This window comes from Hakea prostrata, chromosome 4 (assembly GCF_041222555.1).
Source record: "Hakea prostrata isolate BN-2017 chromosome 4, UWA_Hpros_2, whole genome shotgun sequence".
Lineage (NCBI taxonomy): Eukaryota > Viridiplantae > Streptophyta > Magnoliopsida > Proteales > Proteaceae > Hakea > Hakea prostrata.
The window spans coordinates 46347370-46366499 of record NC_142603.1 but is presented as its reverse complement, the minus strand read 5'-3'; the positions used below and the strand labels follow the sequence as shown (position 1 = coordinate 46366499).

The following is a 19130-nucleotide window of genomic DNA, read 5'->3' as shown; positions in this document are numbered from 1 at the left end:
GTATCTTTATCCAAATGTCAATTAAGACATCAAATTCAGCATTTAATTATCTGGGGTTCATTAAATGTTCAGCTCTTATCAGAGACTTCTCATTCGCTCAAGTGTCATGCCTTATGTTTAGTCTGCCAAAGTAAGGAACTGATGTCACATCCACACCTACGCATGGGCGAACAAAAACCAATTACCTTGATCACTCATACATAAAGATGTTTATATAATATAAGGAACATCTTAAAATATGGGTTATGTGATGATAAATTAATGTCAACTAGAACAATTTACAAAACCTATATAATCTTCGACTGAACTTCTTATGCATCAAATTAAAAATCAATCAAATAATCATGTTATTAAGATGGTACACATTTGACTCATCTAAGTGGCTCCATCAGTGTGAAAATCTATAGGAATCTCAACCAGTTTCTTCTTTCTATTGGTTAATATATTATCAGCACTATTCTACCCAACAACCTCTTAACAAGATGAATTTCATTTAGAAAAAATAAGATGTTATAAATGATTATCTAGTTAAAAAAACAAATTAGATATATCGATTGGTGATGATTTAATTGTCACATATATTAAATTTAGTGTTCCTCCAATGATCAATACTAGATTCGTTTGTAAATTGCATGAATATTCTAATAATGTCAAAATTATTTAAATTACAGAATGTTCTTAACAATTTGTATCAAAGCAGACCACATAAAATTAGAAAGAAAAAAAGTTAATTGATTGTATGTTTATTATCATCTTGATCATTGATTTCCTGTTTTTTCTATTATAAATGAGTATATAATTTAAACAGATTTTGTTTTGTTACAAAGAATGCTTCCTAGCCTTCTTTACACTATAGCAATGCACTTGATGCCAACTGTTCTAGTTGTATAGCTATCACATAAGAGGATTATTTCCCTTTAGAATGTTTTTATGTATTTCATTCTGATTTAGCTCCTATATGGATACTAGCTCATATGAATAATGCAACACAATTCAAATAACCTCTACATGGAATCATACGCTACTATGCAAAAAAAAAAAAAATAAAACCTCAAATGTAACCTACTTTTTAGGGTCTCCAGTCGACCCAAAACAAGTTGTGTTCCATTTGAGAAGGTGTTTTTGAAGCTCACCCAGAGCCCTTGGAAGCTTCAAATCATTGTTCTACCCTCTTTGATTGCATTTGAAAGTTCACCATGAGTTAACCACATTGCCTCCATCCTTAATGGCCATTTTTCGACGAGGACCCGTACAGGAATAGAATCAATGAGAATGTGATAATGGTTAGACTCAAGGTGAAGAAGAACCTTAAACACGGCTTATGAAAGCATAAGTGTTCAATCCAAAGAGCAAAGGCTTCTATATAGTACCTTGAATATATAATGTAGACATTCTACTTTGGTCTTCTCTCTGTGAATCTAGGCTCTAAAAAGTCCATATCTATCAAATTACACTTGTTAATATTTTCTTTGAATTTCGTATATCTCATTGTTGATATAGGTGCACCACCCTTGACTTCATACATTGACTATGTCATTAAAATCTCCTATCCTTGGAAAGCACTCATTGCCAAGTGCAATTTTTTGGAATATGGCTCTTTGGAGCATGAATTAAGGTTATTTTGTGGAAATAAGTGCATGGAATTATTATAGACAATTAGGTATTTCAAATCCCAAGGATAGTTTATGCTATATAATATGTTAATGAACATTTGGGCTTTTGATTTCCCAAGCATTATTCATTAATGGAAGGTTATGGGACTTTCATTTTCCAAGGAACTTCTCATTTTCCCTAGTTTGGTTATAAATGATCAAAGCTCTTCATTTCCCAAACTTGATTCATTAAGAACCAAAACTCTTCGTTTTCAAGTTTTATTGTAAATGACAAGGACTTTTTGTTTTCCTAAGCTTGTTAATGAGACATTGACGATAATATGGTATGTTCATTGTACAAACCAAAGACCTCCACTATAAATTGGGATCCCCCTTGATGAAGATAAGTCCTTTTGGGTTTTTCTCTCTTTTGATTTAAGAATTGTACTAAGTTTGCTTGGAGAGTTTTCTTAATATTTTGTGAGTTCTGTTAATGTTTTGAGAAGTTTGTCAATTTGGATTTTACGGTGATAGAAAGAAGGCACATATCAAGTTCGCATAACGGTCTACTTTATGCTAAGTATGTCATTGTTCGTTGTTCTATCCTAGGAGACAAACATCCATTAAATCCTAAAACACACATCAAAGGGGACGAATCTATTTTAAGAAAAGCATCTGACGTGCCTCGACAATTCTTCCTCTTTGTTCTATTGCTTCCGGTTCAAGTTCCATTTGAGTGTATTTCAATTTCCATGTTACATAGCATTGATATATTCTTTTAATTGTTATCTCTTCTCATTTACTATCAATTTGGCCAACACAACTCATGCCACAAAACTTGTGTCTACGCTCTACATGCTCATGTAAATGGTAGGAAAAAACCACGTGCAGTTTGAATCATCCCCAACTTCCATAATAAGAAACTACGGACAAGATTGAGACAAATATTTTATTTTCATTTAAGTTCACACACTAAATCCCTTCCAACATGCCGCCTGCATCACTTCTGAAATTGTTTTTGTCACACACGAGATGCCTCAAGGCTAAGTATTTTCCCAAAACATCTCTGTTTGACCCTAAGGTGGGAAAAAAAAGACTGGTTCAAATTATTGGAATAAACTCACAGAAGATTTTTCTTTATCCTGCAGGTATGGTCACTAGGAAGGTGCGGAATGGCTGTGATACCTCATTTTGGTTTGATCCCTGGGTTCCATCAACCATGGAGCATAAAGTTGGAGAGGTTCATACCCACTTCCAACCTGGGGAAGCCAAGATTGCTGATGTTGTGGATAGGAGATCCTCTTTAGTTGAGGCCTAATAGCAATACTTTCACACCTGCTATTGCTTCTGCAATCTATAACATCACATTGTCCCATAAAAGAGATTTGTGCAATCTCTGCTCTCCTCCAGTGGATGCTTCTCCACTAAACTTGCATACAAAGAATTAGTCTGCAGACAATCACACATCTTGCATGATAGTTATACTACTTGGTGGAAATTTTTCTGGAAAATTGTATTTCTAAGGTTCAAAAGAAGGAATTACCAATTACATACGATTGGGGGCAGTATATTGATTTTGGTTGAGTTTTGAGAACCTTGATTCATAGAGACAATGTCTGGATTATTGTTCAACTGTTGCATGGAGTCACACTCTTCCAAATGTGCAACATCCAGGTTGCTTCTTGTGCAAATATATTTATTTGATACAACTCATAGACTGTTCCTATTACTTCAAATTAAGGTACATAACTCTTTCACGATACAGACCAAATGTTAACTCACATTCCACTGCAAACCATGACTCACAACTTGGTTGAGATGGATTTTCTGTTGCGTTGTAACAGCATCATTAGTGGCCAGAATACCTCCATTCTCTGAAACTCTCGTGAAACCTGTGCACAATGCAAATGAATTATCATACTGGTTAGTGATATAATCTCTTTGTTTCAGAGGTTCACTGGTGAAATTAAAATCCTTTCACTCACCTCCACAATGAAGTGAGCCCAAATCTCATCAGCACGGGTTTCCAACGCCCCTTTCAGAATGGTTAACTCTAAATGTGCGATTACTTGTGCAACTTCCAAGAATAAACCGTGTTCCTGGCATAACATCTGCAGTAATTGCATAACAAGTAAATAAGAATGTAATTTGGTAATAGTAGCTTGGAATTTAGAGACCACCTGGATTTAATATTCTTGCTAGTCATGAGAATCATAGTGTTCAAAAAAGCAGAATTGGGGATCCAGACCAGTACTGCCAATTCTGGTTGGATCCGGGATAGGGATCAGCCTCAACCAGTCAAATGCATCCTAACTCTGATTTCCATAAAAAATATATCTGACTCAGGTTGTTCAACATTGATTGATCTAATCCAATTTATAAATCTCTGAATCATTCTGGACAGACACAATGAAGGTGGCTATCATGGTAGTATGATACTACCAAAGCATGAAGAACAGTGATTTAGGAATGGATTTTCCAAAGGGTAAATAGTGCAATATGCAGGTCTCATAACCCCCGTTCTAGCAAACAACCCCCCCCCCCCAAAAAAAAAAAAAAAAAAAAAAAAAAAATATATTGCAACATACCTCTATGAGCAGGTGTCCTGGATGGTCAAGGTCTTCCACGATGATGGGAGGTACCCCAAGTTTGCTTCCCATCTCATAAGCCCAGCTCATGCCATTCTGGTTCCAGTCAATTCTACCAGCCTACAGAGACCAGTTACCTTCAGATTTGCAAAATCCCATATATATTCAGTTAAAAAAAAGAGTGACAAGGAGAGGCCATGTGCTCATGCATTGGGATGCAATAGTTTTATTTAGGCAATTAAATGATGTGCATGAACTAGTGACAGCCAATGGTAGCTGCTTGTCAGGTGCAATTGTGTTTAATTCTTATTGAAGCCACTCTAACATTGACAACAGTCAAATTTTTTAAAGAAAAACCATCAGATCAGTGAGTACCATCGTCAGTGACTTCCATTTGTCACGGTAAGGGTAGACTTCTTACTGAAGCAAGATATGGGCACAAAAGTGGGTTTTCTATGATGTGCCAGGATAAACATGAACCTAAACATTCACTGATCCATACAGTTCACTCATGAATAACATGTAACATGAGCATGATCAACTACATTATTATATATGAAGTGGGAGGAATGGAGAATATCTCAGTCAAGAGGAATCACTTGAATTGGTTCAAACCCACAGGTTACAAAAAGAAACATCATAAAGACACGGACCTTTTCATGCATACAATGCCCCAACTTCTCAGCCTGGTCGGTAACACTTCTTAAGAACATCATGTGTTTAACAGTTTGATCCAACAGAGCATCAATGCTACACTGTATTTTCAGCCGAAGGAAATTAAGTGAATGAAAAACTAGCATATATAAATAATATAAACATATAAGTAGACATCAGAACCTCACCCACCTTTGCACCATTTGGTACAAGCTCCCGCAACTCCTTGACACGGTCTTGGATCATCTGTCTATCCCTTGGCCTCAGTCTTGGCTCCTTAGTTTTATAAGACCTTGCCTTCCTAGTAACACGAGATAATTTTGCATCTTTTACACCAGATTGTGCATATGCACATACCTTTTTGTTGTGCTCTTCATCCATGAATGAGCTCTTCATGCTCTTGAATGAAATGCCAGTTTTATTGATGGCTTTCTCAGCAATAGTAACAAATTTGGAAGTCATGTTATTCAGTGAAAGTGGACTGCTGTCAATCAAGATACTTCCTTCAGATTGATTTTGTGTTTGGCTAGATGCTGCAAATTGTCCTGATGGGGCAATTGGTGAACTGATAAGATCAGGTACATTAGGTGTAGCATTATCTGAATCACCCTGCACATTTGCAACCACAGCATTGAGAAGATGTCCTGCATCTGCACCCTTCTGGCACCATTCAATGGATTTCCTAGCTGACAGCTCAACACTCACGTTGAGATCTTCATGGCACATATGATCCAATAAGCTGTCACAGACAACTTCCTCAGAACAACTGGGGCTGTACAGAAATCTGTTGCACCCTGTCTTGCAAGGTTGAGGGGCTTTGTGTAGTTCAAAGTTCACAGAAAATCCCAATAAACCACTGGCACTTCTAGTATTCATCTGATTAATAGTCCCTTCTCCAGATTGTTGCTCTGTGAAACCTCCTATACGGTCAAAAGTCACGTCAGTTTGCTTGGAAAATAACCCCATGTCAAAACAATTACTATCAGAAGCAGCCTGTAGCCCTTTCTCAAGACAAGTAAAGACGTCTTCCCTCATCTCCAAATTGTTAGAAGTCAGACTGGAAGTCAGAGAATGATTCTGCGGAAATGATATTTCGGCTGGACCAACAGATACAGCACCAAAGCCAGATCCCCCCACACTTCCTGGAATTGCCTGCAGATCATTTCCCGGGTTGTACAGGTTCACCGGAGCTGTGAAAAGTGGTGTAAGCTGAGGACCTACTGTTAGAAGACCATTCTTGGTTATCTGGATACCATTGAGCTCAACTGGATCTTTTCTCACCAATGACTCCAATGGGACTGGATCCAGCAGATTACCAATAAATGGAAATGGTTCATCTAAGTTATCCAAGCAAAGATATGTCAGTGATGAAGGTGGATGAACTAAGAGATCACCGCTTGTCACAAAAGGCATAGAAATCCCACCACCGTACTGAACAGTAATGAACATATCCTTGATATGAGTGACTAGCACCGGATCCTCATTGACCTGCAATAATTCAAGAGGGAAAAGGCCAAAAGTAAGAACATTCACAAGCACAAGTATCAAACATACTCGTGCAGTAACCTTATACATCCATCTAAGCAACTGAAAAGCTCCAAGCTTGTGAGCACTTTTGCTTGAGTGAGGAGGCCCCATATGCATGAAATTGTAATGAGTTGAAGAATGTTAGGCAAAAAGATCACCCTTATGGTACCTAATGATATATGTCCTGGTCTATAAAGAAATGATAATTCTATGAAGGTAATGGATGATACTGAATTCAAAAAATTCATCTGCAATAATATATATCAAAGACAACAATATCAGGGACTGCATGGTTAGAATGAGGGAATGCAAAAAAAAACAATAACAGGTGATTAAAGAGCTTTCAACACCATGTAACCCCATTGGGGCAACAGAAAATACCATCACAGGTGTCTCTCAAGCTAGCTGCGGATTGAGGCATTTATTACTGTAACATTATTGTTATAACAAATCTACGAAGCTCATCATACTCACGCACCGTCTCCAAAGAGCCAAGCTGCAGTACCCCATGGGGGAGAACAGGTACAAGCAAAATAGTCTGCAAAGAAATTACATCTACAGTTAGCTTAATCATCTTCCAACTATATGTATGTAATGGTCAAGTTTTTACATAGCTTATGACAAGTCAATCGAGTTCCAAGGAATCCAAGCAAGTTGTGTAAAGGTCTCATTTCCAATATAACTAGCAAGAATTTTTGCCAACAAATACCAGACAAACAGGAGTACTATCCAACTTAACACTACGTATAAGTTTAAGTTTTATCTATTTGAATAAAACAGGCCATTAATAATATTAGGTGAAGGATTAGCAAATTAAATCATTCTAATGTCAAACAATCCATATACATATTAATGGATGGAATTGATGGGGGAATATCAGTGAAGCCAACAATAAATGTAGGAGGCAACAGCTTAGTAGGCATTCAAACAGGTTTCCATAAGTCAACTACATCACCAGTATCGCACTAAATTTAAGACACAATACTAGAAAAGTATAGTCCTCCTTCATGGACACTGGTTCATACAAAGTTAAGTATATGAATGCCAATTTGCCATGGAGACAAGTCTAAGATGAGCCATCATTAAGGTAGGCCAAGATTTTGATGCAGGGACAAGACTCTATGCATGTGAGTTGGGAGGAAGATGAAATTGATAGTTGGATCAAGCAGCAAACAGTCTAAAATAGCCAATGGTAGACCATTTAGGCATTTGAGCTGTACCAAAGAGATTTAGAAGTAAACCAAATCACACCCCTCATGCAGCAATGTCATCTAACAGCCCCAACAATTGATTGGCAAATGAACCCTCTTGGGGGCTGCTTTTCCTTAATGCAAGAAGTGAACCAGTACGTGGCAAGGATGAGTCTACAAAAGGTGATTACACAGCTGAAACTGGTAGCATTTATAGACATGACTCTTACGGCCAACCTAGAGAATCCCTAGCTGAAGGATGGTCAGTATATGCTGCATCATCCTCCACATCAAGTCATCGACCATGGCCCATCGTCTAGTAGTGGTAAGCCCCCTTTCAACTAATTGTAGGGAGGGGACACAGATTAGTTAAACAGTATATAGCACTAATACACTATGCTCTGTTTTCACTAGCCAAAAAGTAGCCTTTTCAATGAGTACTTCATGATGTCCACATCTCACTAGCCAAAAAGTAACCTTTTCAATGAGTACTTCATGACATCCTCCCTTTTTCTTTCTTTCTTTTTTTTTTGGGGGGGGGGGGGGGCCCACAACATCTCATATAGATCCAGTAGAAAAATTACAATGACATCAAAATCAAATATTTTTTCTCTCCTCACAAAATGGAGTTTTTGCACTAAGGCTTGTTGAGATTGCTGATGATAACTTGCATGTAATTTTCATTAGGAAGAACATTTCATCTGTTTATATAGTTCATGGAAACAAAGGAAGTGATACTAACTATTTTAAGAAAAAAAGGAGCTTCCGTAATAATGATTGTGTGAAATTTTAAAACTTACCAAACTAATCAAACTTTTCAAGTGGATTTTTCAAATCTAAATACCAGATTATGAAAGTTTTCTAATTAGCTACAAAATCGGTATTGGTAGTGAGTATTAACATAAAATGAGTTTCAAATTCCTCATGTAACTTAATGCTACTTCAAATCAGATAACCAGATGGAAAGTCATACTTTATTTTTATTTCAGTACAAGCAAACTTAATAGAAAAACAGTAGCCTATTGTGTTGAGGGAGTTCATAATGGCTTCATAACTACACATATTGCATAGTAAACTAACAATATTTAAAAAGTTATCTTAAACAGTAACAAATGCTTGTAACAGAAATGTAACTAATAACTGCTAGCATATTGAAAGATAAGGATTTGTAAAGTAGGTATGGGTCATTAGTCATGCATAGTGCAATGAATTTCACCCCTTGAAATTTTACTTGCAATAGGCTCTGCATAGTTTCAAATTAAAACCATAAAAAATGAAAAGTTTCAAGCGAAAAATCCTGACCATTTGCACTGAACAATTTCATCCACTCATCATCTATCCTAGTATTCAAGGTGGTAATTGAACATATGGTTTCCCATGTGCACCAAGATTTCTTCAAACACATGAACTATTTGAGTTTAGCCATGTACGGGGATGATTCACCAATTTGGTACCATCTATTTAGATGTCAGATGTGTTCCAGGTGCCTGATCCTCTCATGCTATCATTTTTGGTGAAATATGCTAGTCATAATTTCATCTATTTATCATCTATCCTAGCATTCAAGGTGATAATTGAACCTTGCATTAAAGGTGTAATTCATTTCTTGTCAATTAAAATGATAAAATTAACTTATAAGAAGCCAACAAGACAAATATGGCTAATGAAGCTAATAAGCATAGCTGGAGATGCCACCATTATCTTTGTACCAGTATCAACTGATTATGGGAGTAACCTGGGATAGAATTGCCCACTTCATGTGGTGGGGTTGTGTTAGGTGGTTATTACAGGTCATTCAGCCCTTTCAATTTAGCAATGCCTTGAGATGTGATTTCTACCTCTGTGGACATCTGGTCTATGAATGCAAGTATGAACAGCCAGAGCCCACTTGAGGCCAGCCTTAAAGTTTCAGGGCCTGGGCAGGGCTTCTGAGCCAGTACTCAGGACCAAGGTCGGGATTTCCAGTCCTGTGGATAAGCCAGGCCTTGGCTTGAGCCGACCTTGACATAGACTGAGACCAGACCTACCTATGTATATATAGATAGCCAAATCATACATATGAAACTTCGGTTTCTATTTAAAATTCTCCATGAAAGGAAGCTACCTTGATCCCTGCTGCAAACTGAAGTAGCCACTCATCTGGATACTGTAAATGAAAAGAATTGCATCAATCCGGTCCTTTGACTCGTACGGTGGAAAAATAGTCATATTGCAAAAATTCAAAAATTTTATAGCTCAGTAGATCACCTCAGGAATTAGCTCAGAACTAATATCAGCGAACACACTATCAGCAAAAATCCAACAATACTTTGAGGTAGATGCCACTTGACCAACAACCCTGCAGATCCAAATATTATTGATCATGTAGCTACAGGAATCATGTTCAAGACAGCTGAAGTCTAAAGTCCTGCTCCCACAGCTAGTAGATATTTCTTGGCATAAAATTGAATTCATAAAAAGCTTCCCAGCCATACGGGATACTTTAAATCTTTATTTTGCGAAGATTTCATATTAAGTACAAACTCAATCCAAAGTAATATTTACTCTAAATTAATTAGTGTTAATGGAAAACCATATCAGAATCATAAAATACTTAACCCTACAAAGTTCACCCACCATAGTGAGTATTAACAATTGTCATTATTTCAAATCACCATTACTTGACAATTAAATTTCACATGCCATTTAACAGTAAAGTTAAGATGCAACTAACTGTTATGGTTATAATCCCTAACTTTTATGGTTATAATCTTCAAGGGAAAGGGAGGGGGGGGGAAGGTCTTGTTCTGCAAGATTTCCTGACAAGTGTAACTTGTGTTACACATTCACATGTTGTGCCATAAGGCAATCACTATCTGAAAAAACTATTTTCAATCACATGTTGCTTGGTCCTGTCCCAGACTCCCAGTCATGGTTTCTAGTATCACAATCAGAACAGGCATGGCTTGGGCTACTATACCTAAATCTCACATAATCAGCTTTCCTACAAACTAGGCCAGGCCAGGATTGGTGGCATCAGCTGAGACAACTCAATGTTGGATATAGATCCAGCAGATACAATCTAGGATCCTGAATCCTAAATCCTTAGTTTCACATTTCCTTTGATGGTTAAACACCTAGTGAAAGCTAGCAGAGGTAACCTTAGATATAACCAATAAGATAAATCACATGCACTGCTTGTTTTGCATTTCTACAACACCAGTTGATTTCCAATAAAAGGCAACATATCCATCTAGCACTCAGTTGAATTGTATTTGACAAGATTATAATTAGAATATCTGGACAGTAAATAAAAATTCAGAGAAGAATGAAGGATAAGGTTGAGCTGGAGCATCATTGTTCCTTGCTAACCAGCATACAAAATAAACTAGAATACTAGATTCAGCTGAAGGATTACTAGGCCAAACCATAGTCTGAGAACTCACAATTTATTCAGTTTTCCCAAATGCCCAGACAAGATATAAGGCAAATATAAAAACTACTCTTGGCTGAGTCGAGACCTCAGTTCACCCAGATTTTGACCCAGCTCTGTACTTAAAACAGTCCAAAACGTTGAGTTGAGACTTGAGATATCTAGCCCCAATTTGATCAAGTTTTTGCATGTTCTGATGGAAAATGTCTTCTTCAAGTCCTTGGTTGCTACTAATTGATGTAAACCAGGCATTGACCATAGGGTAAATTGGTAATTCCCTAGATTTTGGATTTACCCAGGAGCTTCCAGCCACAGTAGAGGGGTTTTAAGGTCTCAAGGTGGGTCCAGAGCGTGCTGAAACAAAATTCCAGATTTGAATCCTTTGTATTTGAATTTCAGATTTTGAAAATTTGAATCCTAAGGCAACTAGGACTTGGATTAGGGTTTCAGTTAGGGTGAGGGAATGGCTCTAGGGTTTCTGAAATTTCAGATCAGAACTATTGTCAGTTGATATTCTTTCAACTAGAACCAAGTCCAGTAGATAAAACTTCAATCAAACTCAACTTTCTGTAATTCTGAATTTTCTACTCAACCAATGTAGAAAATGAGGTGCAGGTTTTGTTAAACTTCAGCAACTGGGCAGACTTGGGAAAACTGAAATTAGGGATGGACTCTACATGTCTCTGCGATCCTAGAGAGGGTAGAGAGGGGGGGGGTTAGGGGCTGGGAATTGTGAAAGCCTAATGGGACTGGGATACGGTGCCGCAGGTAAGAGGGAAGAAGGGGGAGGGCTCCAGGGTTTGATGGAGGGACTGGGGTTGCAGGTAATTGAAAGGGAAAGGGGCTGGGACTGTTCACAATGGGGTTAGCGGTAATTCTAGGTCTCAACAAGAAGGTGAAGGGGCAGGGAAGGGCTTCTTAGGGTTGCATGAGCAAAGGGGAGGCATGGGGATGATTTGCAACTTACTTGGGAAGGTCTGGAACTTGTAGATAGCTGCTGGAATTGGTGACTTGATGATTCTGAACTTGAAGATGGATTGCTTGAATGCTGGAATTGTACTTGTAAAGCTCTCAAAGACAACCATAGGGTCCACCTTATAAGGAAACCTCCACATTAATCTCAAACAATTTCTTAATTCATCAAATCCGAAAAATAAATTACACTGAAAGGCTATTTATAGCCTAAGGAACTAACTCTGACTCACCTTAGGAATTCCTTATTAGATAAGGATTCCTTTACAAGACAAATTGGATTTTTAATTAAACGAAATAATTATTACTAAATGAGATAGGGAATCCTATCCTAACTCAACCTGGACTCTTGGACTCTTTCAAACTTAACTTCACTCACAAGCAACTACAATAACAACAACAATAAGCCTTGTCCCAACTAAATGGGGTCAGCTACATGGATTCTTGCCTTTTAATCAGTTTTGTTTGAGACCATGCTAGATATAAGGCCTAAGCTATACATATCCTTTCTCACCACTTCTCTTAAGGTAATCTTAGGTCTACCACTAGCTCTTCTAGTTCTTTCAATCTAGATTATATTACTTCTCCGTATAGGGGCATTTATAGGTCTCCGTTGAACGTGGCATCATGGCCGTGCCACCTCAAACGACTTTCTTGAAGCTTATCACTTATTGGAGCAACTCCCAAACCAACTCTAATATAATCATTTCTTATCTTATCCATCCTAGTTTTGCCAACTCCTAGTTTTGCCACTCATTCATCTTAGCATCCTCATTTCTGCTACACGAAGTTTATCTATATGATTCTTTTTAACAGCCCAACACTCTGCACCATACATCATAGCTGGTTGAACAACGGTCCTATAAAATTTCCTTTAAGCTTTAATGGAATACGTCGATCACACAAGACCTCGGACACACCTCTCCACTTCATCCACACTATTTTAATTCTTTGGGAAACCTCATCCTCTAAATTACCTGTTTTACTTATGATTGAACTTAGGTACCTACAACAATCACTTTGAGGAATCTCCTTATCGTCAAGTATCATCACCTCATCGTCTGCCCGATCATGACTAAAGTTACAAACTAGATATTCTGTCTTCAATCTACTTAGTTTAAAGCCTTTTGATTCCAAAGCTACTCTCCATGATTCTAATTTGGTATTAATCCCCACTTGAGTCTCATCAATCAACACAATATCATCAGCAAAAAGCATACACTAGGGGACCTCATCTTGAATGTCTTTGGTTAATTCATCCATTACAAGCAACTAAAAAGGCAAAGATGCCTAAATTACCCCTCTAAGGAGATTTCGGCCAGGTTAGGGAGGCCTCTTTGATCCATCTTGTGGGCCCCACTTGGTGTTTCAATTGGGGGGGGGGGGGGTTGTGTTCACATCACTAATCTAACTACTGTTAGTGCTATAACCAACCTAGCCTCCTTTGGGTGCCACATAGACAATTTGGCTATCCCTATGCATCATGTCTTTTGAATCTGATTATCAAGGTAATTAACTAAGCAATAATTCAGAGGTGTGTTGCCCACTTGCCCCGACTACTTTAGATCCCCATTACAACCTCCTTTTTTTTTTTTTTTTGGGGGGGGGGGGGTCAAACAAACCATACCCACCTATTCAACAGGCTAGGGCTGATAAGACTAACCATAGTTCCAAGATTTAGTTTAAAATGACCAAAAATTTATCAAAATCTCAGTTTCCTAAAAAACCGAGATGAGATATGTGGGTCAAAAAACAAATTTAACCAACTCACTTGAGTTGCTCAAATCTCAACGGAGATGGACCAACTCAATTTGTGTTAGTCAAAACTAGTTTCTAACGTGACAGAAATCTCGTGAAATTTTGCAAGATTTCAGGTATCTCAGGTCTCACTAAAATGCGATATCAGCAGAAGTTGACTGAAATTTTGATTCCGTATTTTGGTGAAATTTTAGAACTCACGGTGAAATTTAAAGAATTTTACGAGGCTATATGTAATTTAACTTTAACATAGTATATACATAAACTCATCAAAATTTCACTTGAGACATGGAAGCTCCCACTCTAGTTTCATTTTTTGATTTTCAACCATTTTGACTCCGCTCTTGCTCAAATCAAGGGGGAAAGTTGAGATCCTGCATGCGTTTAATGCATGCTTGACATCAAGGTTTAAAGTGTCGGTATCAAGTATCATATCAATCAAGCGATTTTAAGTGACGTATTGTCTCGTATCAAGTATGGTATTGTATCGACCAATAAAATTTGGTGCAATCAAATACATTCCCTCAATAAATAAAAATAAACAAAGAGAAATAGAGAGAGACATCAATATGTATCGAATAGACTACATCCAATATGGATACGTATTAACTAGTATCATATCATATCGTGGATACTTTAAACCATGCTTGACATAGATGGGTTACCTTTAGTAATTTTTGGGACGCATATGTGGCACAATAAGAGCACAATGCACATCAAGTCCGGACTTAATAGTGAGATTGAGCAAGGCCGACATAGTAGCTTCTATTAGCCTAGGTCTTGAGGATTTTCTTTGGTTTCGTATTTTTTATGAGTTACAACTTATTAGTTGGTGATTTGGAATTTGTAAATTGTCAATGAGGTTTGACTACTTCTAGGATGTTCTACTTATGTCTCGTATGTTTGTTATGCGCATTTAAATGAAGCCCAAATGTTTTCTTGATTATCAATCAAAATTGCATCTCATTTATGTCAATTTATACTTCAACCATATTTAGATTTGTGAAAAATACAACATTCAATTTCCTTTGCATAGAACCAAGCATGTACAAATCAAAAGGGCCATTTGTGTTATGTTTCAGTCAAAAACATTGGAAATGTGTTTATTGTCCTTAAGGTAGGCTGTCCACCAAAACCCAGGTCAAAATCAGCCTTAAAACCCACAGAAACCTAGCACAATCTTGTACTAGGTTTCACCAAAATTTTAATGTCTTGATCCGGTCAAAACAATGAAACAAAACAAGTTTTCAAACCTATCTTTTTAAGTGACCAAAAGTCACCTATCTCAACCATAAACTCACAAATGCTTTTCTTTTCTTTTCTTTTTTTTTTTTTTTTTTTGGGGGGGGGGCACATGATTTTGGTTTAGGGTTTACATCTGGCATTATTGTATTCAAGTACATTAAAACTTGTGTTTGTTATTGTACACCGCAACAACAAGAAGCCTTGTCCCAATTGAATGGCATCGGCTAAATGGATTCTTTCCTTTCAATCAACTCTGTTTGAAGCCATACTTGATACAAAGCCTAAGCTATGCATATCCTTTTCTCACCATTTCCCTTAAGGTTATCTTCTTAGGTTTGCTCTAGTACATTAAAACTTGTATCTGCCATTGTATGTTTCTAACTAAGCTAGTAACCTAATATTCTAATTTCTGGCAAACAATGGGAGACTTGGGTCAAGCATCATATCAGTGAGTTATTTTATTGAAAATATCTCATTTAATGTGTTTGGAAGTCTCTCAAATAGTATGATTTAGGTGTCGGAACCACATGTCAAGATGGGGGAAAACCCCCCAGTTTCAACCAGGCTTCCCAAGATCTCGATCAGATCGCAGTTTCTGGCTGGTTGAAGCCAGCCTTGAATCTGATATTCTTAACCATGGTACTAACTAGATGTCAGTATTCTCAAGGCAAACATAGTTTGGTTACCGTAGGTTATTTTTCATCCAGTTTGCTGATGATAGTGCAAATTTTCATCATGCAGACACAACAAGTTCTATAGCAACAGTATGACACGGGAAACCTACTTAGTGCATCCACTGAATGCCTATGTTCAAAATGCAGAGTAATGTACTTAGTACTTGCAGGTAAACTAATTCACTGTAATTTTTAGACATTTCTATTGTTTATTGAAGTTGTTTTACATGAAATGCAGGATTTTATGACTAAACTATGTGTAAAATATGGAATCTTAAACTTGTAGCTCATCACTGTAGTTACAACCTGTGGTCCAACATCAAACTCTTATCTATACTTACTTCTTCATAAATCTATCAATAGAGAGAACTAGTAAAGAGTGAAAAGCATAATAGTTCCAGGTTAAAAGCTGTTTGCAAATAACATACCCCTCTCCCATTGAGTACAGCAGACATGACATATTTGCCACTGCCAATTGCATTGGATACCGATCAGAAGTTCCATTGTCTGAGTTTGTTTCATTACCAATGAACACATTCTCATCCATCTCCCTAATGCAAAAGCTCTTTAACAGACTTTGTAAAGGCTCTCCACATCTTGAGCAATCACAATACCCATCCTCCCAAGTCAAGAGCCTAAAGAAACAAGAAATAATGGGAAAATCATCAGAACAGTACTCACAGTCCATAGAAGCATATCTCATCAGGAAAGTGCTTTTAGAACCCATACTATATGGTAAAAATGTACATGTCCTCATCAGCCACTCAAATGCTATTTTATCCTTTAGTTTCTTTTGTTTTCAAAATTCATTTGGATGGTTCTATTGAAAGAAAAAAAAATTCTCACTTTGAAGTTGCTTCTCTAACCACACAGCACAACAACAACAGCAACAACAAGCATTATCCCAACTAAATGGGGGTTGGCTTGCTTCTCTAGCCATAGAAATGTTAAATCGATTCCCCATAATTTTCTGTAGAAGATAAGAATTTTCTTTCTCGTTAAAGAAAGTCTAAGAGAAGTACCGGCACCACACCCCCCCCCCCCGCGGCCACATAAAACGTCTCACTGTACCATGTTTCAGGGATCAACTACAGACATCAGAGTTAACATGAGTACTTTCAGTTATTTAAAAACTGCAGAGATCTTTAAAATGGGATACCAATGTTAAAGCATATCATCAAAAAGCACACAGGAACATTATTAACAAATAGAATCTAAATTATTATTTTGTATAAATTTTCCTAAATTCTCCTTTAGAAGACATATCTCACATTCATCCATGCTTGTACCTCTGAGAATCATATGTAATTTTGCACAACTGGGGTGGGCAATAGTTTAACTATGTTCATCATTGACCAACTCACAAGGTTTCCTTTTTCGGTTAGAAATTCTTGTAGGCTCCATTTGTTTCAACATAAAATTTTACCTGAAAACATTCCCCATAATTTTTCAATTAAAAAAAATCAACATCTAAAACATTACTTTTCGAGAAAGATGTTTCAAATGTTTTTCTTTAATGAAAAATAGCATAAAAACTTCAGTCTTCTTTTCAAGTCGGGATCCTCTACCCACATCTACCCATGTGGGTAGAGAGGAAAATTTTCAACCCACATGGTTGGGTTGGATTATTGACATGTGTCCAATCTCAAAGCAAGATCTTTTTTCATTTTTTAGTAAATATTGATTAATAGTGTTAGTTTTATTTTAATTAACTTACTTTAAAAAAATTTTGAAATTTCCTGGGGGTGGGGGCAGGGATTCCATCCAAGGAATTACAAGGATGTAGACCCGGCGGCCCTTTCCTCATCAAGTCAAATTTGCGTGGCAGAACGTTTCCCAAACAAACAGAGCTGAAACAAATTCCACCTTGGTGGTAAACTCGTGAAACCAGGAGAGCACAGCATTATACCGTCAAAAACCAGACACACCAACAGCATAAGTGGTTGGGAAGCAACTTACATTCGACTGCACTGCTCAAGCTTCCAAAAGACTGCATAATTCCACAGTGAATTGTGGCAAAGATTCATCAGGAACTGTTTCAAGGTGGAAGGTCCCATCACATGGGTGCAGAGTAAATAATCCACAAGTAAAGAAAACAATAATCGCCAAATTAGTAGCACACGCTCCCCTAGCTGCCTCTGTACGAGCCTCGCCCCGCTTGTTTTATGCGTAAACCAGCTCTTCGTTTTATCGGTGGCCCGGTAAAACCGAGCAGTACAGAACCCATTGCCGTCCCCCTTCCAAGAAGACAAAATAAGGCGGCTCTCGTTTATGCTATGAGCTATTTGCAGGACTCAAACGAGTTAATGAACGGAAGAAATGTTAGAGAGCTCCGCCTCCATTACTTTAGCAGCAAGGAAAGAGAAAGCCATCAAATTACAGCTCACTAAGAACAGCTTATACTTCCAGAACCACCCAAGTGAGTAGGATGGTCACTGGAGACTTCGAATCAGTAACTGCAACTCAAAATTCACGTCACACTATCTTCTCAAACATAACTGCCCGATATCTCATCAATTTTAATAACTTCTCCTCAGAGTAATACCAGAAACAAATCGTTCCCAAGGTTCTTTTCAAACGGCAACATTCTCGCTGTTATAAAATTTTTCTTAACTAAAAGAAATGTATATCCTCAGCGATCTCAGCAAAGCACCACTGTCACAAAGGAACAGAAAAAATAGAAGCTAAACAGGATTAGGGACATGCAGGATACAAAAATCTAAAAAGCAGAGAAACGTTACGAAAAGATCACGATCTTCACCTTGAATGTTTCAGCTCTAAAGAGCATCGTAAACCGTGGAAATATTCTACCCGATCAACTCCTTTCTGGTAAAGAAGATGAAAGAAGAAATAAATTCTTGCAACGTTTGCAGATTAACAGAAAAAACAGGAGAATCTTATGACCTTCGAAGAAAGAAATGAAATCAACCACCTAGAAAATCTACTACAATGCGATTTCGAAAGATTGGATCAAGAAGATTCAAGAGACGAAGAAGAAGAAGAAAAAATCCCTATCACTTCCCACTCCCAAGTCCCAACCCCACTTGGTATTTTTTGGTCAAATGGATAATAGCGAGAGTGGAGAGAGAGAACCGAATGCTTTTTGCGATTACACTTTATCGAGTTGTCAGAGATTCATTGCCCAAACTTATATATATTGCTCTCCAATGCGTGCGGATTTCAAATTTTGCAAAACTGGATTTCATAATGTTAGGTTTTTTATTAAAATCTTTAATATATATATATTAAGTTTGTGCATTTTTTTTATTTAATTATTTTGTTAGTGTGTGGGACCCATGAGGTAAAGGTGGTAATGAGGCACCATGAGAAAGGAGGCCCCAGACCGGAGAGGCTCTTCATGACATGGCATGGGCTAATGGTCTGATCATGGTGGTGTGATGGGATACTTGAAAACTCAATCAACCTGACCATCAATCTCATTTCAACCATGGCCAACCATGAGTGGGGTTGAGGTTATGAATGGATTAAATCAAATTCATTGCCTTAAGAATCCTAAG

General features: G+C 37.4%; 1 protein-coding gene across 1 annotated transcript; it reads right to left on the bottom strand.

The window, feature by feature from the left end:
- Positions 1 to 2774: 2774 nt before the first annotated feature.
- Positions 2775 to 18664, bottom strand: LOC149019151 (transcription factor LHW-like). The gene is made up of 11 exons (XM_089153209.1): positions 18374 to 18664; positions 17572 to 18267; positions 16041 to 16247; positions 9799 to 9889; positions 9656 to 9697; positions 6840 to 6899; positions 5027 to 6322; positions 4834 to 4935; positions 4181 to 4300; positions 3578 to 3703; positions 2775 to 3484 (listed from the first exon to the last, which is right to left on the bottom strand). The coding sequence occupies exons 2-11, from the start codon at positions 17667 to 17669 to the stop codon at positions 3395 to 3397; spliced, it is 2232 nt and encodes a 743-aa protein (XP_089009335.1). The 5' UTR covers positions 17670 to 18267; positions 18374 to 18664; the 3' UTR covers positions 2775 to 3394.
- Between the last annotated feature and the right edge of the window lie 466 nt (positions 18665 to 19130).

What these genes read in the sequence shown, in the direction of transcription:
- LOC149019151 (XM_089153209.1), bottom strand. Translation starts at nt 17,669, where the DNA reads ATGGGACCTTCCACCTTGAAACAGTTCCTGATGAATCTTTGCCACAAT. An exon ending in CTGTACTCAATGGGAGAGGG is followed by an intron (nt 9,890 to 16,040) that starts GTATGTTATTTG and finishes TTGGATCTGCAG; the next exon opens with GGTTGTTGGTCAAGTGGCAT. An exon ending in GTTCTGAGCTAATTCCTGAG is followed by an intron (nt 9,698 to 9,798) that starts GTGATCTACTGA and finishes TTTCATTTACAG; the next exon opens with TATCCAGATGAGTGGCTACT.